Source organism: Neopelma chrysocephalum, unplaced genomic scaffold (genome assembly GCF_003984885.1).
Source record: "Neopelma chrysocephalum unplaced genomic scaffold, ASM398488v2 Primary Assembly neopelma1_97222, whole genome shotgun sequence".
Classification (NCBI taxonomy): Eukaryota; Metazoa; Chordata; class Aves; order Passeriformes; family Pipridae; genus Neopelma; species Neopelma chrysocephalum.
Window position 1 is genome coordinate 3,564,896 of NW_020925863.1, and position 25,614 is coordinate 3,590,509.

The 25,614-nt window shown below is 37.4% G+C and overlaps 2 protein-coding genes across 3 annotated transcripts in view; both read left to right on the top strand.

The window, feature by feature from the left end:
• The window catches only part of GPR88 (G protein-coupled receptor 88), a 1,781-nt gene extending 1,681 nt beyond the window's left edge, over nt 1-100 (top strand). The window contains exon 2 of the mRNA XM_027671863.1: nt 9-100. Coding sequence (XP_027527664.1) covers nt 9-100 — 92 coding nt within the window. The remainder of the gene's footprint in view (nt 1-8) is intronic.
• An 11,035-nt stretch (nt 101-11,135) lies between these two features.
• The window catches only part of VCAM1 (vascular cell adhesion molecule 1), a 30,103-nt gene continuing 15,624 nt past the window's right edge, over nt 11,136-25,614 (top strand). The window contains exon 1 of one of the 2 annotated variants that reach the window (XM_027671896.1): nt 11,136-25,523. The gene's annotated coding sequence lies outside the window, so the exon portion shown is untranslated. The remainder of the gene's footprint in view (nt 25,524-25,614) is intronic. The other variant, XM_027671898.1, reaches the window with a different exon arrangement.

The following is a 25,614-nucleotide window of genomic DNA, read 5'->3' on the forward strand; positions in this document are numbered from 1 at the left end:
GCCCGCAGCTGCCGCGCCGCCGGGGCACGGCCACGGCCACGGGGAGCGGCGCCAGCGCCGCGGCCGCGCCGCGCTGAGGGACCCGCGCGGGAACCGCTGAGGCCGCTCCCGCCCGCCGGGCAGCCGAGCCGCCCCGGCCCCCTCCGCGGTAGCGCTCCTTCCTTTACGCATTCTCCTGTCGCTCCTTTCTGAGCCCGCGCACTTCTTCCCAGCTCCCTTTCCCACCGCACAGAAAGGCAGCCGCAGGCTCCGGCTGCTTTCCCGAGGCACCGGGACGGACACCAGAGCGGGATGTCCCGTCCGCCCCCTCAGCCCCGCTCCCGCTCCGCCCCCGGGAGCCGGCCAGGACTCCAGCCAAGGCGGTGGATTTGGGAATCTGGGAAAACCGGTAAATATGGCAACGCACGTAACTGTTGTTATGCTCTAAAGATTTCAGTATGAGACAGGCACCTAGACAGCTCTTTCTGAGATGTACTGCAAGTTTGTTTTTGTAAAATCGATGTGATTCTTTCAGCATTTGAAGTAGCTTTTTGAAGTGAGCTCCCTGAACACAGGTTCGTTTGTGAAGAGCTGACAGGTGTCTCATTGCGCACACACACAGACACCAGGAGCTGCTTCCTTTCCCCGAGGTTACCTAATCTCTATGCTCCAGCTTTCCCTGGCAAACTTCTGGATGATGCTGTCTGTGGAAACTGTTAAAAAGGAAAACACATATACCTTTGTGGATCCAGTTTGGATATTTCGTTTTGAAAGCTCTTTAAGGCCTGTTTTGACAAAGGCCTCTGCCTGTGTTAATGCATTTGATAAAATACAACGCGATATGGAGACCGGTGTTGTCCATCTAACCTTGTCACCTCTTCAGTTACCAGTTTGTTGTGTTTCTCTTACACTGATTTTTGCTGAAATGCGATTTCACAGCCTCTGCTAAATACAAAATGACAGATTCTCTGTGGCATTTGGAAAGGAGACAGCTCCTCACACTGAAACTGCAGTGGTGAGTGCTGCGGCCCCATTCCTCCCAGGAATGGTCTTAAAATCCTTATATTTTCTTCTCTGTTGCTTGACCACCTTCTTCCTTTTTTCCAATGCAGTTGCTGTTGTTTTCATGTTGATGTTACTCAGTGCTCTGTTTGCTTTTTTGGCACAAAAGACTGGAAAGAAGGTAATTGTTTTCTGAATCCAGGGGCATCCGCAAGCAGTATCACCTAAACTGTGCTTACTTGAGAAGAAGAATGGACACATGGGAACATATGAAATTTTGTCACAGCAAGTTTGTTGTGACAAACTTGTGTATTATTTGTGTATTAACACAAACTTAGCAGCTCTCTTGAGGATATTTGAATGATGGGACAATAACAAGAAAAAGACATACATGACAGGTATAACATAAAAGGCCCTCTGGCTGTATTTTATAATGCTCAACACGCTTGCCTTATCTGATGATGTTTGAGTTTCCACAGAAATTGCTTTAAGAGTAAGGGAAGAATTTCGATTTTTCTCAAATCTAAGAGCTTCTAGGTGTCTGTGATACAACAATGCATCTACAATTCCTATACCAATGTTTAATTTTTCTAAATAAAAAATCCCCATCATCACAGAAAAGATTCTTATCAAGGTCGGGATTGGACAAAAACAAGGAACAAGGCCTGAAAAGGAAAATTTAAAATATTATCTTGACATCTTGAAAATTTATCAATATCCTGAAAACAGCTTCAGCCACTTGCAAGGACCTGTGAGAAAGTGAGAGAAGTTTCCTTGAGTCTGAGGCTTACAGAGAGCTTCTTCCTCCGTCTTGGAGGCAGTTTTCCTCTGAGTGATGGCATCAGAAGGATGGGTAGGGCTAGCAAGGAAACATGGACATACAAGATATGCAAGATTTGTTTTATCAACACTGTGCACACATCTTGGAGAGTGAAGGAGCCACTATAACCTTGTTGTAATCTCTCACCCCAATCAGAGCAGCTGTGCTTCAGCTAACTTTGTAGAAGGAAACTTCGGCAGCAAATGTAGACAACCACAGCTATACCAATACTGGAAAATATTCTGGTTCACTTCCAAAATAAAGCTAAACCAAGGCCCACCCAAGGGTAAGACCCTGTTCAACTATAAAATAATCCTTAGGCTGGAACTCACAGAGGAGGATGCGCATTACCACTGCCCACCACAGCTAAAGGAACTGAAGACACTTGGTAAAGCTCAGTACGGGGCCCATAGGCAAAAAACCCCAAACTTTAAAATAAAAACTTAGGCAACTCTTCTCCCCTGTTTTTGGCTATGGAACACATTAGTCTAGAATTAAAGCAATAACCTGTTTCAGAGTTCAATGTCCAAACCATCAGATAACTGGAACTTCTGGGCTTCTTCCCTTGTAAAATAGCATGCAAATTAAATCTGAAATGCCTGTATTTTATATAGACTACATTTTAAATGCAAACATGTATAAAAATACTATGATGTACAAAACTCCAGACAGCTATCCTTATGCTATGCATCAATTCCAGAGAACAACTGGAAATCCCTTGGAAAGTTTGATGTAATTACATCTGACTGTAAATCTTTAACTGTTTTAAGATACTCAGGTGAACTAAATAGCATTACACAGAATTTTAATTTAAAGTAATTAAGACACAGTATTTGTCTCAAGATCAGTTTCTCTGAGAACTTACTGCTCAGAAAAGTTCTGTATGCCTTGCTTTACAGCCATAGTCTTTGTATTCCCACATTGTAAATACTCCATGGTAAACTGCAATGGAAACTTGGCTTAGCTCAACTTCTCCTGGCTCTGTGATGCTGCTTCTTGGTTAAGAAAATGGATCTAACTGTCAGTTTTTGGCATCTATGCTTTACTTTAGAGCTGACTTACATGTGTCCACTGCTAGTTTAATGCTGACTTCTCTTCAGTGCGAATTTCTGTCATGCTCAAACAACTCATTACAGGCAAAAGGGATGTGTTGCCAATTGTCATTTAAAATGTCTTGACCAAACAATCTTTTAAGAGTTGTAAATGAAGATGATGGAACATCCTGCCAGCAATTTCAATGAGGTTTGCTTGAACCAAGTTGCTCCTTTGCTCTGGTGTTGTGCCAAGCCAAGTTGTCTGAGCATGGCCTAAAGCTGCCCTTCCTGGAATGGCTGGCATTCACATATATTAGCTTGCTTCACTTATATTAGATGGGAGGTGTGATGTCATTAGAGCATTGAATTTATTAAACAGCAGTGGAGATCAGCCACGTTGTTCATGTGCAGTGGGTGCCTGTTCCTTTGCTATTTTCTCAGGGGTTCTAGAAACAAGAGCAGGTTAGAGTTAGTAATAGGCTGGATGAATTGTGGCCAGTTGTACTGATATCCTCGAAAACAGGCATTTTGTGCATTATGGCCCGAGTAAATTTGCCACTCAGTTTGTGAATTGCCCATGCAGAAATACACGTTGGACCTGCTTTTTGAAGGTAAAATTGTGATGCCTCAAAATAACACCCTAAGGCAAAAGTATGGTTATTGTGAAAATTGCTTGTAGAGGGTGTTCATGAAGTTATAGTTTGGATTAAATCTTTTGAACTTACCCTTAATTTAAGGTAGTTATAAAAAGCCATAGAGTTGTTTTCTGGAATTAGGTAGCCACAACAATATGAGCCTCCAGCAAAACTGGGCAATCACTACCCTAAACAAAGGTGTGTAAAAAGTACAGGCAGCAAAGCGAAGCTGGGAAAATATGACAAGAGGAGATCAAGATAGGAGGACGGGGGCATTAATGGTGTGATCTTGAGGACACAGAAAAACATCTGAAAGCCAGAAGAAGCCTGGGATTATGATGAAATTAACCATCTCAAGTTATTTGATTCTTTATATATGTGAGGAAATAGAATTCTATGCTTTTTATAATAAATAAAAACATGAAATTGTACTCTCAATTTCTTCTTTTAACAAAGCATTCCGTACACCAGCAAATTTTCTTTTAACTCTGAAATAAAAAAAGACTAAAGATATGAATTGCATCAGCATTCTTGTGGAGACTGCATTCAACAGCATTACTGGACTGACAAGCAGAGATAACATCTTAGCTAACCTCCAGATTCAGTCAGCCATAAGCACATTGTGAACCTTTTTTTTCTACCAAGTTGATGCTATTTTTAAAAAAAACCCACATACAGATTATTTTCAAATGAAGACATTTAAGTGTAGCGTTTCATTAAAGAAAAAAGTGACAACATATACTTTAGCTTTCTATTTCATCTTAAATCACATAACTAGATTATTGCAGTATTCTTTAAATTCAGAAGTCCCTTTCTCAAGTGGCAGCGAAAATAGCTTTTCTCGTGACTGTTTAACTTCTAAGAAAGCTACTTTTTTTCCCTCTTTTATGTCAATCCTTCCCATGCACTGTCATCATTTTACCAGAGTAATAGTCTATTTTCTTTCCTTCTTTTTCCCTTTCTTCAGTATTTTCTGTGATTTCCTTCACTAAGGGAAAAGTACTTGATCTTGCTGATCAGGGCACAACTGCTTGAACAGTGGAAGTTTTGGGAGACAATTGTAAACTAAGACTAAAGAACTGAGGGGCAGATCCCACAAACTTAAATGTCTACTTGAGAGCGATTAGGTTTTGAAGGTGGGCTTTTCCTGTGTAGAATAGTGGACAAATGCTGTATCCATATTTACAGATACTTGCATTTGATTAAGGCTATGTAAAAAAACAGATAATATGAGGAAAAAAAAGTCAAAAATAGTTTGAAGACTGGAGAAAAAACCTTTGCAGCTGAAGAGTTCAGTATGAGTAACTTAACAAAATGGGCATCATTACAGAATATACACCCTCATGCAGGTATTCAAAGCAATCAGTGACTGTACCTGGTGATCTAATGATCTCTTCTGGCTTGGAAAACATGACCTTTAAGGAAAATAGCTCTGCTTTAAAAGTGTGGGCTACCTTGTTTGTTTATTGCCAATGGGTTCAACATGGCAAGGCATCCTGTGTAGCCTGCCCTGCACCTGTTCTGGATGGGTATTCATGAGACTACAGAACTCAAAACAATCCCGAAGAAAAACAGCTTGTGGCTGCTTTCTTGCCTGAAACTTTGGGTTTCTGGAGAGACATCATAACCACTCCAGGAAGGTTTGGTGTTTAGGGAAAACTATAGGATATCTAACCTGCAACCCCAGACATCAAGCTTGTCATTAGTTTAGAGCCAAGGTTTTGAGAGTTGTTCAAAAGGAAAGCAAACTGCCTGTTGGAAGAGGAGCTCAAGCCAAACAAGGGAGCTGTGTAGCACCACAGGCTTTACCATGCTGAGCTATGCTTTTGTGGGACAATGGGTTGAAATAATGAATAATAAAAATGTGCCTCTGCCAAAATTTTTCAGCATTCTTTGTATATGGGGTTTTTTCTACACTTTTATGAGATCTTCCTCTGCTTCAAGTTTTCCTGCTGCTCTAGAATTGACACCAGATAAAACCCATATTTAGTGTTAATTACCAAAGAAACATGAAGGATAAGTGTCACTCTCACTGGACAAAATCAGCTCTTGTGGTTCAAGAACCAAGGCACAAAGAAAAAGGATGGAACTGGTGTTATTGAAAAGCTTCACTCAAGTCCAAAGATGCCTTGTGTTGAGGCTGTCTGAAGTCTTCACTTGTTCTGTGACAGTCTCAGGGCAAAATTAGAAACACGGCTGTGCTCCAGGCAAGAGCTGCACCCATCCTGATATGTTTGGAAGCTGGTGATAGGATGGAGGTGTAATGTCAGTCTGAAAGCAACAAAGTGAGCATTAGCAACAGAAAACTGCAAGAGAAAGCTTGAGAGACAAAGTTCATGAATTGAACAGTTTTGTAAAGTTAGTTTTGTAAAATGCTAATGCAAACTTTGCTCCCTGTTCATTCCACTGAGGTGTCACAGGGAAATATCTTCTGTGTTTTCTTCTGACCCTCTGGCTTTCCTCAGTGTACGATAGTGCTGGGATAGCCACTTTTTTCTCATCCTAAAACCTCTGTCACTGACATTGATGTCGTTTCATTAAACACCATTTCTATGATTCTCTATAAACTTTGCATCTTTTATTCTAAGGTTCAGTGAAATGGCTGTAGCAGTGTTGTAGCTGTGGAGACAGGAGCAGCAAGGTTTGAACAGTTAATAACCAGAAATATTGTGAAGATATGTGAGTAGTACTTTTTCCTATCTATGTTTAAGTATTACTCCTTTGTCTTCTGTTGCATTTTGTCAATTGCCATCTACAAATATTGGACTAGATTCATTGTAGGAATGTCCTTTTCCATAAAAATATCTCTTTAATTAATCATTTTTTGTAAAGGTAGTGATAAAATTTTGCAGTATTTGAAGTGTGCAGCCATGTTAGCTCCTCCAGTGAGCATAATTGTCCCTCTTTCATTCAACACACCACCTTCGTTTACTCTTACATTAGTTTTTCTCAGTTTGTGGCATTATTTCTCTCAGGCAGATTATGAGAGAGTTGGTAGACTGCAACATGGGAAAACAGAAAACAGCCTCACTACTGCTTCTGTTTGATTTCAAGGCAAAGGCACTTTTCATAGCTTTCACTATGGCTATCAGCTTTTTTTTGTATGCTATTTAAATCAAGGCAGTAGAACTATATTGTGTTAAAACATAGAGATAAATAAGAACACAAAAATTATTCATTGTATATGAAGAGTAAATGTAAGATCTCTGAATTCTGCAGCAGATATCTTGCTTGGCTCTGTTGTTTAATATAACTCATGTAAATAAAAACAGGATTAGGAAAGTCACGTGCAAATATAACAAATGATGGCTCTGAGTTGAATTAAAGGAATGAATTAATTTTCTTCTATCTCATGCATCATTAAATATTGCTATTGTACTGTCTACTGATTATCTATATTATACCTGTCACCTGATAGCAACCACGGTCGTTATGGTAATGTCAAGATTATAATTATAGTCCCTTCTGCAGTGTAGTCATACTATGCTAAAAAAATCCTTGAGATGGTAGTGTCCCATGCTTGGTACCAGCCCAAACACAAATACATTTTGAGATTGTTGAGGGGAAAAATATTTTGTTAATTACATATACTTACATGTACGTATATGTGTATATAATTGCAAAATATGCAGCCTTTTAAACTATGGGTTTACTTCATTTGACATAAACCAAACTTGCCAGAACTTCTTATCCCTTAATGAGCATGCCTTCAGCTGAGTTTGGTAATTTAAGATATTAAAAAACTGCAGTTATTGCTCGGAGATCAGGGAAATCCTGTGAAAGCTTGTTTGGCAGCGTGTGTCAGTGTGTCGATTAGCCCGTACCCTCATGCAGCAGAACACACAGTGCCTGGGCTGTTCCAGCTGTTCCTCCCAAGGTCACTGCCCTGTTGGACACTGGTGACCTCTAATGCCCAGAAGCTGATCTAGGAATCAGAGCCAGGACTCCTGGGAGACACGTTTGTGAGGCTGCGGGTTGTGGGTGGTAGATAGAGCATGTCTTCCCAGAGAATAAAATAGGTGACCCCACTTCAGAGAATAGTCTGATTTCTGTAGAATGTAAGGCAGAACCACGAGAACAAATTTTAAGTCATTATGTGGTAGCTTCTTCAGATTTATTAATACAGTTAGCCTATTTTCTTTTAGATTCAGGAGACAATTTTCATTTACTTATAAAGAAAAAAATATTGTCTCATCTCTTAAGTATACAAATGTATAAAACAGTTCTCTTCCCAAATGTAAAAATGCTCTAGGGCAACCATATCGAGGAATCTGTGTGAGTGCAACTCGTGGAGCAAATAGTTACTACAGTTGCAAAAGGCCACAGCCACTCAATCCCTCTAACAGCTGCACATTTATGCCACCTTTACACATGCAGTAGCCCATTTATCCTTGTCTCTTCACAGACTTCAGGTGGCTTATATAGAAAGGAATAAGGGCAGTGGAATTTCAATTAGTTTATTAATTATTCAGGGATTATTATTATTATTATACCCTAATCATTTAAGAAGTGTGTTTGATTAGTAGGATTTCATAGGAAATCTTTATTTGGACCTTCCTTCTGAAGTAAATGTTTGAAGACTTGGCTGTTTTAGTAGTAGGCATTAAAAGCAGAAGTGCGTGTAATGGTGCCAGCTGAGGAAGCAATTCATGCCCACAGGACACAGCAGGAAATACTTATCCCTCCTAGCAGTAACAAGCACGTCAGTGAATTAGAAAGAAAGAAATATTAAGAAAACTAGATTAGGTCTTATATAGTCCTGGACACCAGAAGCTGCCAAGGACATGAGTCAGACCCAGACATGGAAGAGACTTTAACTGTTCTACTACTGCGGCCCTTTTTATGGGGTTGTGCCTTTGTTAAGGGGGCTGGATTTGTTGTGTGCTTACATATAGGGAGGTCCTGCGTGTATTGCAAAGGCAAATGAAATCCAGGCAACTCAGGGAATTTTCCAAGTCTTTTCACATATTTCTCATGTGAAAGCAGAGATTTTTCTTTAAGAGACAAATGCCTTCAGCAATGTGAGAGGATTTAGCCATGTCATCCTTGATACCCTGTGAAGTGTGTGTATAGTATTGGTACAGTGCTAGAGCTTTTGCAAAGGCAGTGGTAGCATGCCTAGACCATCAGGATGGATCTTCGTTTTCTGTTTTCAAGAGAAGCAATAAGACCTATTCCTAAGGAAAATGCATACTTTTGTCTCACATTTTTTGATTGGATGATCAAAGAGGAGTTTATTGTCAGGCTCCCCTTATTCAGCTGTGTGTCTAGACAAAGTCAAGACTAACCTGACCATTTTTTCTGTTAACAATGGTTCCCTGGCCCTCCTTTTGCTACATCACAGAACTGTGTTCAGCACATGGAACTACTGTGGTCAGGAAAAAGAAGCTAGATGGCACTATGGTCCAAAGGGATCATGTGCTGCTGGTGAGCAGGATGAAGCTGTGCAAGTCATCTGGTCTAAAAAGCCTCCAGAATTTAATAGATATCAGCAAAAACAGGGTCAGAATTCCTGAAGTGGAATTAGGGAGAGAACAGGCTTTCCACTGATACAATTAATTAGCTTTTTTTTAATAACACTAACAGGCTTAAATGTAAGCATATAGACATGAAAGAAATTGCAGATGTAAAATGACTTTAAGATTGCCTACACAGATAAAACTGTGAGAAATAGCTTGTCCATCATTGCTGCAACGTAACTTAAACATATTTGTGTTTTTTAAACAAATACTCAGATATTTCTGTTCAAATATGGTATTATGTATGGAAGTAGATAAGCTATGTACTGCATGTCTGCAGTTACAGGAAACCAACACACTCATCTGATTTGGTCAAGAAAGCTAGAGGGGAAAAAAAATACACCCTAAAGCACTCATTAAATTTTCCTTTAAAGATTTTTTAAGGATAGAGGTGAAGGGACCTGCACTGCCAAAGCAGAAATTTTGCTCAAGCAAATATCTGGGGTAATTACTGTAAGACACTCATTAAGTTATCTTTATATGCATAAAAATACGTAAAATTTTTATATGTATTTTATTTATATTTTATATAATATATTTATAGACATAAAATATACATATTCTCACTATGATATGTCAGTTTCCCTTGTCTCTGTTTTTAGAGCACAATTATTTTTTACTAGTTTTTAGTTAAGTAATATATGTAATTCCTCCATTTGTGTTTTTATCAGAAATGAAAGTCAGACAAAAAAAATTAATATAGTTTTTATTAAAATTATAAGGCAATCCTAACCGGTAATTACTATTTAAGATAAAAGTAGGCAGTTTAAGCTTCAGAATTCCTTAGAAGAATGTCAAAGTTATTAAAACACAAAACAAATAAACAAAAATATTTGTAAGCTTTGGAAGGCTGGGGAGGTCTATTTTAATAGTGACTTTAAAGAAGATCTCAGCATTTGAAAGTAAATAAAACCCAGTCAGCCAAACAACTTTGCATCTGTAATAAAGCCAACCTCTAGGCTTCTTCATTAGTATCTTTTGCTTATGAAGGGGCCTGCATTGCAGCATGCAATGTTTGAACCAAGGTCTTTTGCTGAAGAAAGAGTACTTCTTTTAGAGGAGTTCAATAGTTGTTGGCTCAGAGGTGAGGGATTGCTGTACAAGTTACACAAATGTGCATCTGTCACAAAGCAGATGCAAAAAATAACTGATTTAGTAGCATTTTTTCATGGCAGAAGGTAACCAAAGAATACCATACTGTTCCTTCAGAGTTCAGTATGTCATTAATGTGACAGTAAGAGTCATGGATGAGCATGTCACTAATTTGGAAATGTTAGAAAAGCTACAACATTAGTAGTTGCTAGGGAGGCACTTGAGGAACTCCTGGGAAACCTGCAAAAAAAGGATGAGAAAGATGACATTAAAAACTCGATATAATTACAGAATTTTAATGCTTACACATTTGCAAAATAACATAGGAAGGTCAGTGAAGCCAATTCATAGACCTGCAGTCCTACCAGGACAGTGTTAAGGAACGAGCAGGAAAACAAATAGAGCAGAGGAGTAGGAACAAAGAGGAGAAAACGGGCTCAGAAGGAATGGAGAGCAAGACACCTACTTGGAAGTGAAAATGAGATAATGGACATAGTCAATACTGTCAAGAAAACAGGAATTTTATCAAAGATGCTTCAAGAGAGGCTAGAAGAGAGGCAATCATCTGTAGACAGAAGGCATAGTGCAGGAAGTTCAGAAGTTTGTAAAAAGTGTGCAGGGAAGTAGGTGCATATGAGTTGGCAGTGGAATTGCAAATTCGAAGAACCTGTTAGAAGGCTATTAGAACAACCAGTAGTAGTGAAACAAATATCCCTTAGACTAGCAAAGAGTGAAAAATCAATTCCTTTTTACGTGGCACTCTGTTTAAAAATAAGAAAAAAAATTAATTTAACAGAAATTATTTTTGACATCTTCCTCCCATTTCAAGATACACTGAATTTGCTAGCTCCTGCTTTATTGTGTATTTGATGATTCAGGAGTCCTTTTTAACTCCTGTGCTTCATATCAATATGCTAGGAGGAATACTTCAAGTTTAAATGGGAAAAATGATGCTTGCCAAGAGATGGAAAACATAAAAAGCCCCCATCACCAAAAGGGCTAACTGAAAGGATTTAGAAATAAAATTTGGAAGAAATTATAACAAATTAAAAGATCTTTTCCTTCTGTTAACAACATGTGAAAAACTCTAGTTCCATTTAGAAACCTACTTGTTGATCTTCCCATTGGCATCACATACACGGATGCCGTAGGTTACCCAGTAGGTACTGCCATTCCTCCTGCTAATATTAAGACATAGCAGATCATGAGCCTTGTCCTTAATTATGGATGGATTACTGCTGCTTTATTAAACACTAGCCTTTATTTTTTATTTTCTTTTTTTTATTTCTACGGGATTCACACATTTGTTTTCCTTTGTGGGAACTCTACCATGCAGTTTTCCAGTTGGCTCTGCACTTTGGAGAACTGACGGCAGGTTTCAGCCTTCAAAATCCCTAAAAAATACAGTAGGGCTGAGGCAGTACTGGTGCAGCTGTGAGTTTTGCTATGTGCTGTGTCAGCAACAAGGAGCAGAACTGTCCACTGACCTGACAATGTTTCTGTGGTTTTCTTTTTTTTTTGCCATTCAAGTGCTTTCCCTGTAGAATTCAAGGAAACTCACATTTTGTTTTTTCTGATGATGTGTCAAATCCTTTTAAAGCAGTGTGGATGTTGGCTGAACCTTCTGCAGGTTCAGTCTGTAATGGCTAACCTGAGTGGAAGCCAAGGAGTTCTCCAATGTCTATTGTAAGTCAGGGGTCATGTTGTATATGGAGCAAAATACACATATAGTGACAGGAAGTAGAGTTCTCCCTATGTTTTAAATAAACAATAGCAGGTCCAACTTCTAGTTATTGGTGATAGGAAGATCTCTTTGTTCTGTCAGATTTCTGTTTCCTGTGACACTCTATAAGGTACATCTCATTCATGTTTGCTGGTATTATTTGTATTTTCTAAATGTGTGATGCAGCACATTCTTAAAAATAACCATCAACTTTGTGTTTGTTTTCCAGAAAGTGCTGATACTAAATAAAGTACTAATTTTGGATTGCAGCAGCAGCCATAAAATAGGCACACTCAGCAAGAAATCCAACATGGCTGGTTTTTGGATTTAGTGTCATAGGTGAACTGAAGAAAGCACAAGTTGATAAATTCAATGTACTTTAAATCTGTATGTTTAAAAACAATTGTTCTAAAAATTAATATATTTTTAAAAATTGCTTATCACACATTGAAACTGCTTATTTTACTTCACTATCCTTGGATGAATTTATCCACAAGATGGTTCATCAAAACAGTATATTTTATGGGCAATATATTTGTAAAATCCTAAAAGTAATAAGATAATTAAATTTTGGCTGATGACTCTTCACAGGAAGTCCAAACAAGGTCTATGAAATAGTCCTAGAGCACTGTCAGTTTTCTGGCAAAGACACAGACAGTACATGAAAATATTAAAGGTCTTAATTTCTTAAGGGTCTTAGTTGGTCTGAATTAATGAACAATTATTTATTACAATGCAGATAATTTCTGGACAATAGTAGGAGTGCATTAGAAAATGGAATGTTGAATAGGCTCTTCATTGGCATGGCATTTTGCACGGTACTGATTTGAAGAGCAGATGAGATTTTCAAATAGTTATTATAAATACATTTATACTGCAATAGTCACTTTAAAATCACTCTTCTGCTTAAAAAACCAGCTTCTGCCAAATTAATTTGTTTAACAGTCTTGGAAAGCACCAAATTAATGGTGTTTGTTTATTTTAATCATCTATGAATATTTGCTGCAATATGCCGTTGCAAATTACAGATTCCCAACACTGGCTCAGTATTTGCAGACACCCTGACTTAGTTGCCCTAATTTATCGAGGGTGTGTCTTCCAGGCTGCTGTTGAAGAGGGCAGGCTGGAGAACAGAGTAAGAGCTGAGGCTCAGAGACCATTTTTCTGCTTGCCTCAGTTTGGGATGCAAACCCAAGCCTGCGACTGCATTTGCAGGTAAAGGCACAGCTTGTGGAAAGCCACACATCTCTCTTTTCATCTCCTATTGAAACTCTTAATGTTTCTGGCTGTTGTAATAGTTTATGTGGAAGTGCCCCCAGCCTGTCTGCCCAAAGACTGGCTGCAGCTTCTGCAATTGCTCCTCACCCACAAGCAACCTTCCTGGGAGCAGTAGCCTTCCTGCCAGGGCCCACTGCATGGGGGAAGGACTTCCCTCTCGCTCTTTTTTTTGGCCTTTCTCCTTTCTCTGTTTTCTCTCTGAGAGTAAGCTTTGACCAGTAATGCTGCTCTAAACTGCAGTCCTCCTGTTATGACCAGGAATGTGTAAAGGCAGCTTGCTGCAGCACAGGTGAGGACTAGGGGAAAAAAGGCAAGAACATTCATAACCAGTGGAGCGAGGCAGAGTAAAGAGCCTCCCCTCCATGCACCTGGTGTGCTGTCTGCAGCATTTGCGTGAAGCAGGAGTTAATTTGACCAGGTACATTCCTTTTCCTTTTCTTTCTGTTCTAGTCTAGACTTGCAAAATACAAGAGTTATTCCAACAAAAATTTAAAAAAGGTCCAATAGCTGACAGAGATTAGGTTTTTACTGAGAAAGAATAGCTATAAGCAGGATATAGAGGCCCCTGCAAATCTCCACAGAATATCAGGAATTTGAGAAGACTTTTCTGTATTCCTAAAAATTCAACTCCATCCATGACTAGGATATTAATTTTATCTTTTGTATTTTGGAGTAATAATTGATGTGGGGGGAAATTCCATTTCCTCTCTTTTACAAGGGTATTTCCACAGCTTTCAAACTTACATTTAACAGCTGTCTGCTCTAGTACACATGTACAAAACATTTTCAGAACTATTAATATGCGATTGCTATAGTAAAGGTTTGCTAAAGGTTTTTTGCACAAAGCCCACAAATCTCTGAGTTCATTGCTTAATGCTCCACCAACTAAGAGGAGTGTTTCTAGCATTTTGACACCTTCATTTACCATTCTTATTTAGGATTGTAAGGACTCATTTAGCAAAACACTTAAGCATATATGAAAGTTCAGTTACATAGTTAACTGGAGCTAATACCCTCACTGATATTATATATATATTTCAGTATTTTGGAGAACTAATAATAAGAAATACACCTGTGAAGTAACATCTAAATATTCTTTTCAGTTTTGAGAGTGTGCAATGTGCTGAGAGCCTACACTGAACTTAATGTGAAGAGTATTAAGAGTATTCTTTTAATCCCATTTTTTGTTTCATTTCATAAATGTCACATTTTACCCATTTTCTTTCCTTCTTTTTTATTCTCCTGTAGAAAGTTTCAGTTTTGATATCTCGGAATTTTTTTCAGGTTTCTAAGTAGGTGGGGGCATTTCCAACAAGATAACTGAAAAAAAAGAATAGTAGGAAATCTTAGTTTAATTAACTGATTTTGTACAAATGAACTAGCTGGAATGACAGAGCAGGAACTAGGTGGGAGAAGAACAATGGCATGATTACGCAAAACTAAGAAGTAATGTAGGACTAGATTCGGAAAGGATTTGGAAGCAAGGAGTTTGAGAATTTAGCTAGTATTGGAAGTTATAAGGCATGTAAACAGGCTAAATGCCCGCAAATATTGTGCTATAAAATATCTTTCAGTTCTGCTAATTTTAGCTATCAGAGCAATTGCAGGCTACATTCAGTAGTGCCTTGAACCATTAATGGCTTTTGAAAAAGTAGTGATCTTGCTAACTCTTTCCAGGTACAAGTGAGGAAAGGTTTATAAAGGAGTAAGAGAGGTGTCTGGCATGCTGGCCGTAATTCGGAATGTTAGAAAATGGCTCTCAGAAAGGCGTATTGGAAAAGAAATGAGAGCATTTAGCATGAGATCTTGAGAGGACTGGAAAAAGACACAAGAACGACTATGGTGATATAAAACATGAGAACTGTCAGTGTAGAAGAGAGTCTTTAAAGAAAATAAAAGCAGAATTTTGAAATTACGCTCTGCAGAACTGGGAAGAGAAAATAAATACGCAAAGGAAAACTGGGTGTGCTTTTAATGTATAAAGGTGCAGGTGATTTCATAATTAAGGAGAAGGATAGTGAAACTGAACAACTGAAAATAAGATGAAAAATTAATTACCAGAAAGAAGAGTTTCAAAGTAATTCTTAATTTACTGATAACTGAAAAGAAATTGAAAGAGGAGAGCCCAGGTACTTAAAGAGACATTACTGCAAGAAAGGTTCAAAAGTTTTACATGCCTGATGTGACTGTAAATGCTAACACTTGCAACTGTTCTACTACAGGAAAATTGTAGAATTGTACAATTTGTTGTTGTACAGACTTGGAAAGATAGAATGACAGAACAAAGTACCTTTGGCAGCAGATTGTCTTCATCGTTCTAGGTTATTGCAGTTTTCAGGGACAAAAGTGCTGAAAAATTGCCAGGAACCAGAGGATGCTAAGGCAAGTGATAATCAAGAAGGAAGTATAGAAATGTGGTAGTGAAGCAGGAAATATTTTAAGCAACTTTGGGTCTGAGAATAGTTTTATATACCTGGAGAACTATATGCTTGTGAGTAGATCTTGCAGGTACTTCTCAAACAGCTGTGTGCTTCAGTGCTTCAGTGCTTTGCCCAGTGGGGCTTCCTCACCAAAATAACTTGGGGCATTTGCCATTGCAGTACTGCAAAACTGCTTGGCAGAGAGGGAACTTCGCAAGGCTGAATTTCTCTTTGTAGCTATCTTTTCATAAGATACAGAGTCTTTGCGTGTTTGTGCTTGTTAAATATTTATACTGTGACTCCTTACTCTCCACTGCATGAGACCATCAGCATACTTGGAAGGCATTTCTGACTGTCCAAAAGGAAGAGAACAGAGGAAATTACTGTGAGAGCATGACCTACAGTTGTCTGTATGTCTGAATAAGAAAAACTATGTACATATTCACACAATGACAAAGAAGTCATTGGGGATCAGCCGTTGGTAATTTTATCAGGAAGGAGCTCTATTAATGTGCATCAATCTATCAAGCAGCTGTTAGGAAACCTATTACTGTGGGCTGTTTTACTTTTTCTGGGTAAGTTAGCGCATTTAAGAGAAAAGGAAATTTAGAAAGATGATGTTGAGCTTCTGCACACTACTGACAAATTATACTATTATGCATAAAATTGTGTATTTAGTGAACATGTTAAAAGGCAGACTTTTTTTTTGTCATTAGATAATGTAGGCAATTTTGCATGGGACATCTAACTGGGAATGATTGGTAGCACAAGTAGTTGAAGCATAGGATTTTAACATGAGCAAAGGTTTCTCTGAGTTTGAAAATTGAGATGATAATAGTAATTATAGAATCAGTAAGGTTAGAAAATACCTTGAAGATCATCAAGTCTAACCTTTGAATGTTCTGGAGCTTTTGAGACTTCCAGAGTATATACTTTTGTGTGTTTGTTGTAAATAAATCTTTTTATGGTAACAAATAATATAAAGTTATCTAATATTAAACAGGCTCGATTCCAATATTTTCTTCTGTTATAACTGCCTACTACAAGTGTTATGTCACACAAAATCCCCCACTGTTAGGAATCACTGTTGAATCTAAATTCTGCATGAGGTTTTTCTCTCCACAGACCAAATGTTTTTCTTTGGTTGATGAGCTCTCTGGATAGATTTTTCATGGTTCACATTAAGACTTTCTTGTAGGAGGCCAGAGGAGCCTGTGCTGTGGAGGGGCTTGTAGCAGTCGCAGCTGGCTGCTTGGATTCGGGCACCTGGGCTCTCCACAAGTGCTGGACTGCTATTTTTGAGTTGCTCCTCATCCAAGCTTTGTTGATCTCAGATTTATTGTGTTTTACAAGATGGATTGTCAGAGAACAAGTTCTTTATCAGGCCCATTTCTAAACAGGAAGTGTTTTCCTGGTGTAACCGAAGGACTCTGCATGTGTGCTGTTCCAGAGACTAAAATCTCAATCTCTGCTCAGTTGTGTTATTTCCCTCGATTTCCCTGGAATTTAGGTGCACTTAGTACAGAAAAAATCATGAACTTCTATCCAGAGAAATTGCTGTGAGGATCTGGGTCTTGCTTGGTGTTCTTCCCTTGTAGAAGTGGATGTGTGTGTGGTAAATGGGACAAAATGGCTGTCACTTCCCATGTGAAAAGTGTCTAGAAGCTGCATATAGCCTAAAGCTGTTTTTTTCAGTTGCTCTGTTACGATGCCTTCTCCATTTAGTCTGTAATCTCAAAGCATTTCCTCGTAATCGTGAGGATATTACGGCAATTCCTATTAGTAACGAGATTTAAAAACCTTCCCTTCCCTTACAACTTATTCAGAGGATAGTAGGTGTACTGAATTGAACAAATGTGTTTTTATTGTACCTAGGCCAACATAGTTGATGGACATTACCAAAACATGGAAGACAACTGCCACTGATTAATTTATTGTTGTTTTCCACACGCTTCTCTGGAGCACCTAACTCCATTAACTTTGAGTTAGGCACCTAAGTTGAGCACCTGAATTTTCAGAGTAATAAGCATTCCTTACTACTTTAATTAGATAAATGATAGTGCTCACTAAATTTAGTTATGGCTAAATGAGAAAAGTTCAAGTACCAAGGGTCTCCTTTGTAGTCCAACCCCTCATTCTTTATAACAGTCAGTTTATCTCCTGCAGTAAAGGAACTGAAGGTTTCCTAGGAAAAAAAAAAGGTATGTGGGGATGTAAGAAAACTTTCTCTTCTTTCCTATTTTAGACAATATGAATTTGCAGCCTTAATAGCATTTTTAAACAAAATATCTCATTGCAGAAATTCCATCATACCATGTCATCCTGCCACAGACCATGGGAATGCAGCTCCACCAGACCAGCTGTGCTGTGCAGCTACAGTGTAGGTGCATTTAGGACTATCCTGAGAACATGCAAGCAAGAGCTGAACCGTGTTTATTTGTTCTGAAGGGATGGTGTGTATATGGCCTGGTCATACTCAATATTTAGATAATACTTCCATTTGGAAAGAACTGAACTTTTTGGTAAAAAAGAAATAGAATGGTTAAAACTTGCAGAGTTGTGTTTTACATCTTAAAATAAGTAATGCGAACAATTATATATTCTTGGGTGCAGGATATTAAAAATTATATTGTAAGAGCAGCATATATACCATAAAATCTACTTTCCAAGCTTAACAGATTGGAAAAAAAAATTAGGAAGATCAAAAGGGATGTAGAGTATTTTCAGATTTTACCTAAGAAATTATTTTATACTGATTTTTAAGGATATTGGTAGTATGGAAGATTTACACAATCAAGTGAACATTGCCAGGGGTGCAGACATTTTCAAAATAGTCTTAATTGTCAGATAATATCTCAAAGCCAAAATACCTTTATAGGAAGATACAGTAATTCCCATCAACCTGTCTTTACTCATGAACTGTAAAGACAATGAGTGGGGACTGGCAAGGCTTTGCATTTCGTGATTAGATTTTTTTTTTGGAGGGGGCAGTTCATTAAAGTCTGAGAATCAGATCAGGACAGTAAAGCAGCAGGACAGGTCTAAGCAGGTTTCATGCTGTTGCAGCATGTACTTTGAAAACTGTTGCTTGTGATGTCAGGAAAAAAAAGGTGCACTAATCAAACTGAGACATTCTAGAGAAATTCTCTTAAATATTATTCATACTTTACCTGGAAAAAAATCTGAAATAATTTGAAAGTATGTTAAGAGCTTAGATACAGTTTGGGAAGGGCAGTACTTCCTAAGCATCTACTCTCCAGGTTTCTTAAGAGCCTGACTCATTCTCTTTTTATCAAAGGGAGAAAATGGGCTAGTACAGGAGATACGCTTTGAAAGGGACCCTGAGATGGATTTTGTTTAATTAAATGATGTCAATACAGATTTGACTATGTAATTTTTTTTTGTTTCTACATATAGCTATTGATGTGGGAGTTTCTAAGAAAGTGTTTTGATCAATAGTCATCTTCACTAGAACAAGTTTGGAAGTACAAAGCACTTCCATTTTATTAACAGTATTTGATCCATGACTAATTGCTTTTATCCTGTGAAGCTGTGTTTCTGTAAATGTATCTTTATGGTTTTAATGAGCGTTTCTGAAGTCTAAAACTAACCCTATAGCTGTATGAACAAATTCTCCAAGCACTAGGAGATGAGTTTAGTTCAGTTGTTCAATTTTCCCTTTTTTGTGTATTTTTAAGGCTTTTAATTATTAATATAGCATCTGAGAAACATGAGGTACCCCACAGTGAAAATGAGAATACTGATTCTTTTTGCAAGTAACTTACATCAAGTTCTAGTCTGGCATGTAACAGTGGTCAGTTTGCACAGGCTTCGCAGCTGCATGAAAGCTTAATTTCAGTGACTGAGATTTAGAAACGGCATAGGGGCTGTAAGGAGATGAGATATATTAAAGTGAATCTTTTATCATTTAGCATCAGTAACTGAAGTTTTGAAAAACAGGAAACTGTTTCAGGGTGGAGACTCCAAAAGCACCTACTGTTCTTTAGTGTAATTGTGTGAAATGCCTATGTTTCTGTAACTGTAGTTTTCTGTAACATAGTTGGGGTTTATGTTTTGAATGGAAGCCCTACCTCCCTCTGCTCCCCAAAATGCTGTGTATAAAAAAATTTAGAGGGAAATTTCCAGTGACCTATTGCATTGTTTTAACATTACTTTTCCTAGCAAAGGCTGGTTGTCTTGGCAGTCATTCATAATTTTGAAGTCCTTCCTAAGGAAGATAAGGCTCCATCCTCTTTGCATTGGTCCAAAAGAATCAAAATGCAATGGCTAGTGCTAATTCTTGAGAATAACATTCTGAAATTATTGCAAGTAAAGAACTTTCAATGCCTGATGGATGGCAAGATTTACAAGGCCCGCATTAAGAAAATCTCATGGATGTTTGTATGGCCATCTCACTCTGGTCACATATTTTTCTGTAGAGAAGCAAATAAAAAAATATTAGTGCCTCTCAACTGCCTTAATTTTTTTTCCCCAAAGTAATGCTATATCTCTGATTATTATTGTTGTTGCTGCTATTGTTGTTATTGTTGTTATTACTAACTCTGATGCTTTACTACATAAAAAAGTTGCTAGACATTTATAAAAATATGACTAAAATATAAAATAAAAAAATCTAGACTAATATGATAGGAAAGTAAATGTATTAAACAGGTAAAAAAAAGTTGACCAGGATATTGAAAGCAATTGTGTACCTGCATCAGGGAGATTAGTTCTGTGTTCTGTTGGAGAACTCACATGACAGTTATGTCAAAATCAAATAAGATGTAGGTGAGTATTTACTGACTTTTAACTAAAAATATTTTTCAACCATTTTTTAAAGGAAACTGAAATTGAGATTGATTTCTCCATTTGCTTGTATATGTATTTTATGTGGTCTTTAGAGAACATAGTACTTTTGAAGATAGATGTAGTTCAACATGTAGATACATAGGTTCAACACTTGAGCTACCTAGAAGGATTCCAATAGAACTTGGAACATTGTAGTATTTTTTCTCCCTTTGCTACTACAGTTAAGTTTTTAACATTCCTGGATAGGTCATTCGCAGTGAATGTTTTCCATCACAGTTTGAATAGCAGCACACATTTCCTTTGAGCTTATTAGACAAGTCAAATGGCAGTTTCCATCAGAAACAGTAGTCCTTGGCCTTCACTTGTACATGTACAAACAACTTGGTGATACTGGCATTCACCAGCAAAGTGAGAAAAACATTTATAAATGAACATAAATGAACATTTATAAATGAACCTTAAATTAGCTGAGATAGTTTAAGATATAAATTCCCTGTCTTATGTAGAATGGGACTAATAAGTTCATTGTTGAAATGAGTCTTCTTGTTATGGAGTTTCTTCATACTGACAAAATAGATGCAGATATAGTATTTTTGTGGCACTAGGAAACAAATTTTTGTTTTATATATCTTTACTAAAAGACATTATAGAAGACATTTTCAGGAGTAGTCTGCAGTATATACATAAATCGCTAAGTAAAAACTTTTTAGATAAAGAATTATAATATATTGAGAATCAGATGTGTATTTTCTCCTTTACTTAGTCTATATGTCATGTAGATATTAATAACTTACTATATTGATATGTCTGCATATGTTTTATAGAGCACAGAGCATTTATGTGTTTTAAGTATAGGCCATGAAGTTTTGTGTTGTAAGGAGTTTTAAAATGTAACTGGGACAAAATATCCTTTCAAAGGGACATAACAGAATAGGGTTAAACTGCAGATATGAACACTGCAATATAGGATATCTGTAAGTGTCTATATGTCAACTCACACAGTTAGTGAAGGTCAGTAAAACTGGTCTAATTCCTACAGCTGGATGGAATGTATAAAAAATAAAAAATCAGTTTTTTACATGGCAGTGATTTTAGACCATCGTTAGCCCTAAATTCCTTTTTTTAAAATATTTTTTCTTCTGTCTTTCTATAACTTGTTTTGATTAAAAGTCAAATATAAAGGCCACAGACTAAATACAAGCAGTTCCAGTGTTATAAATATCACAGCATAATGAAATGAGGAGGATTACTTTTCTTAGCTGAAAACTAGCAAGAACTGTGCTTTAATGATTGAGAATTCCTCTCATTTCCAGTCAAATGTTTCACATTTCCTTGAATTAAGTAGGTTTTGATTTCTCAAACTGATACTGTCTGATTATATGATAATTGGTAGCTGGGAAGCTTTCAGGAAGTTTCTTGCTGTTTTCAGAGATAAAATGTTCAAATTACACAAATTTATATGCTTCAGTATTTACCAGTATTTTTTCTGCATTGTTCATTCTCCATCTGGTTTTGACTTTAAAAAAAATTTTGGTTTTCCACTGTTGAAGGAATAATATTTGGAGTAAAGTAAGCCAAGCTGAAGAAGGAAGTCATACCTCAAGTAAGAAGACATAATATTCTCAGCAAATACGACATTATTTAAAACAGTGCATGATGGACTTGGCCCGTTATGTGCAGTCTTCGTCTTCCGCTAAAGCAACTGCTGGTGACTGTAGCTGTGAGTTAGACATTGGACTTACAGTGAATGTTGCTGATGTGGCAAATGATCTGATCCTCAGGCAGATTTTGCCAGAGTATGCTCTAGTCTTGCACTTCTGCCCTGAGAACGATGGGTGTCTTTGTCCAGGTGGCCAACTTTGTCAGGACAATAAATCGATGTTCTTTCTTCTCTGGCCGGGAGGAAGTGTGGAGGAGGGAAGATGGTCTTCCTTCCAAAGGATATTTGCCTTTGCCATAGTGATAGAAAAAGCTGATGAAAAAAAAAAGGCAAAACAGAAGGGTCAGAAAACTTATGGCAAAGGAAAAAACAATGAGAATATTGTATATGTCAGGACTCTGGTTGCCATTTCGTAAACAACCTTCTTCCTATTTTTGTATATTTTACTTGGATATCCTGTTTCTTTCTTTATCCCTTGTGTGACACTGGGATTCTGCGAAGGACTGAAGCCATAGAAAGTTTTCATCTATGGTTTATTTGTGGAGATTTTCCTGCTAAAATTGAGAAATGTTTACAGAGTGATAATAGATGTTACTAAAATGGTAAATGCCAACTTTCTTCCAGGAGAAGAATGGAAAGAAAATCAACAGAAAATAGTGATTTTGACTATATGCATTAGAGATTTACTATTTCATATATTTCATTTGAAACATCTTTACATTTTGAGATCAGTTTTGACATGATCTTTAAGTTGTTTTGCAAAGCCAACTTCTACTCTTTGGGTAAAGATACTCTTTCTGATAAAATTTGCAAATTTTTGTACTATGGCAAAGAGCCTTCTGAGCTACAGCCAAGCTTGGTGCTTGAGCCCTGGGCTGAGTGGTGCAGCATAGTAGGAGCTCATCTATAAAGTGTTTAAGAATCATATTCCTCATGACTTCAGTTACACCAAACCTTGTTAGCAAAGTCACTTTTTAGCCTTTGAGTCATTCCAATTTGCAGCAGTAGTAAATGAGATGCTTTCAATGTTAAGAAAGGTAAGACCTTACACAGCTGAAGAGAACAATGCAGTGTCTAATAGTATATCTAGAAGATTCTCTGTTCGAGTCCATTGGGCTTTAGACTAAGCCAGAATGAAAACTTAAGTAGGAAGGGGACATGATTAATTTAAGGAAAATTTTAGAGGCAGGTGCCAACAGGCAGCTTGTAACAGTTGTAGTGCAAAGTCACCGGATGGCGAGGCAGCCAAAATGGGGTGACAGGACTGTGAGATGGCCTGGGAGTAATGCATTAGCAGCAATTGGCAGGTTGTACAATTCAAAAGTTTGACAGAGTCTCTGTGCAAAATTGGGATGCTCAGAAGAGCTCATTTGATAAAGTTCAGTGGCATTCTAGATTCAGGAATGACTGAGATGATTATTTTGCAGTTGCATGGAGAAAAAGATTTTGCAGTAGTAGTGCAGAGGAGAAGTGTATAAAGCAGCAGAGTTGGTTTTAGATTGGCAGAACAGAGCAGGTGATTCCTGAGTTCTAACTGAACTAGTGTTAGCTAATACTATTAATTTCTATTTTTCTGTCTTGTTTAGAATAAGATTTTGAAAGGCTACAAGCTTTAGAAATACATATCAGTAAATTTGTATTTCCAAAGCTCTTAGATATTTCTTTCCATTTACTCATATGATTTTTCTTGTATTGAATTATGCTCTCAAAAACACAGATTCAGTGCAAAGAGGCCATCTCTCTCTGAGTCCCTGTGTAAGGAACTGTATCACTTGTGTTTCCAGCATTCTCAAGCTTTTATCTTTTAATCTGCTTTTGGCCAGTTTCAGATATGAGATTCTGGCTTGAAAAAATTCTGACTGGTTGCAGGTGTTTATATATTCTGATAAAAATCTAAGTTTGATTAACCAAAGCCTTAGTGGAGTGTCAAAGTCTGGATACATTATCTGTCCATCTCTGTCTCCTTATAACAACTACACTGATGAGCACATTCAAACAGGATTTGAATTCTGAAACGCTGGTGGTGGGGGAATCTGAGTGAGGTCATTGAGAACTAGCTAGCGTCTGGCCTATTTTCCATGATTCTTACTAGGATTCAGAGGAATATTGAATTGGCTGGAAAAACCCTCTTCCTCTTGCAAAAGCAGACCTTTATGTCAAAATTTTTGGTGTAGAGTTGCCTTTCTTTTAATATATGATGGAAAAGATAAAAAGCAAAGAGTTCAGAACATAAGGGAGAAAGAGCAGCAGCAGAACTTATGTATAAAAAAGTTTCCTTTTGGTGTAAGAAGTTAAAAAGTGTAACCTCCAATACAAAATATGTAATTTATTTTATAATATATGTAAATAAGAATAAGAGAATAAGAATATTCCCTATAATAGTTTTTTCTGCTGTATGTGGTAGCACCCTTTGTTCTTTTATTTCAGCTACTTGATAAGACAAACCAGTTTTACTAAATTATGTGACATATTGAAGACAATACTATTTAATAACGTTTCCAGAATTTTATTTAATATCTATTTCCTGTTTTCCATTTTTTCCATTTTTTGTTCTTTTATCTACTTGCATTATTTACTATGTTTTGTGGAGCAACTGTAAGTGATTCCTAGTTTGTCAGTAAAAATGTTTAAGTTTTAGCATAAGAACAACTTATGGTGTTTGAAAGCATTTGTTTTACTGCTCTTTCGAATAGCCTCTCATTATGTGAACCCTGGAAATTTAACAAAGAAATTAGTGCCAGGGCTGACATTCACACATACCTTGAGTAGTAAGTTTCTCAGAGAAGAGCCTGTTAAATTTATTTCTATGTAAAGCACTATTATATTGACAGGAATGGTAGATTTCATTTCTCTTTAACAGCAAGATCTTAAAGCTGCCCCGGGCTCCTGGGTAATTCCTGCATATTCCTATGGGCAGCACAAAGCTGCTGTCACTGTTCCCAAACACTTCTGTGTGTTGTAAACCCAGATGTGACAATACAGCCTATACTTGCTTTCACTCCAGGCTCTTGACATTCCATGTGCTTGAGGGAGCTCTCTGAATAATGTAAACATTTCTCTTTTGAGACACAGGGAGCAATCACAGCCAAGATGAAACTGAAAGCTCTCAATCCCATATGGAGTTAGGCTCGCGTTGTGTTTAACCTTCAGTGACCTTAAGGAGTTACCATGAAATTGTTGCAACTGTAAATTGTTGTAACTCGGTTATCCTGAGATTACCAAGAAGTCACAGACGACTTCTTGGTTGGTTTCATGTCCCTATTTCTGCTAAATAGATCATGACAGGATTTCCAGTTTGCTCTACAGCTGTGTGCCAGAAGAGTACTATTCACAGTCTAATAGATAACTGTGTCTGTCAGTGAAAACACTAACTTGGTCGTCTGAGTTTTTTCTTAGTTTTCCATCTAAGAAAGCTTTGGAAGGATAAACCGAATCCTAAACGGTGTATTGTACAATACAAGTCCTGACAAAAACAGGTGAATACCATAATATGAAATGCATTCATTGAAACAATAAATTTTACTAAGAAGAATAAGAAAATAAAAGATTGAGGTAAGTTTACAAATAATTCACAGAAATAAAACTAACTTAACAAAGAATGTTATGCAGAATCATCAATTTAGTAATTTCTTTCCCCCAGTTA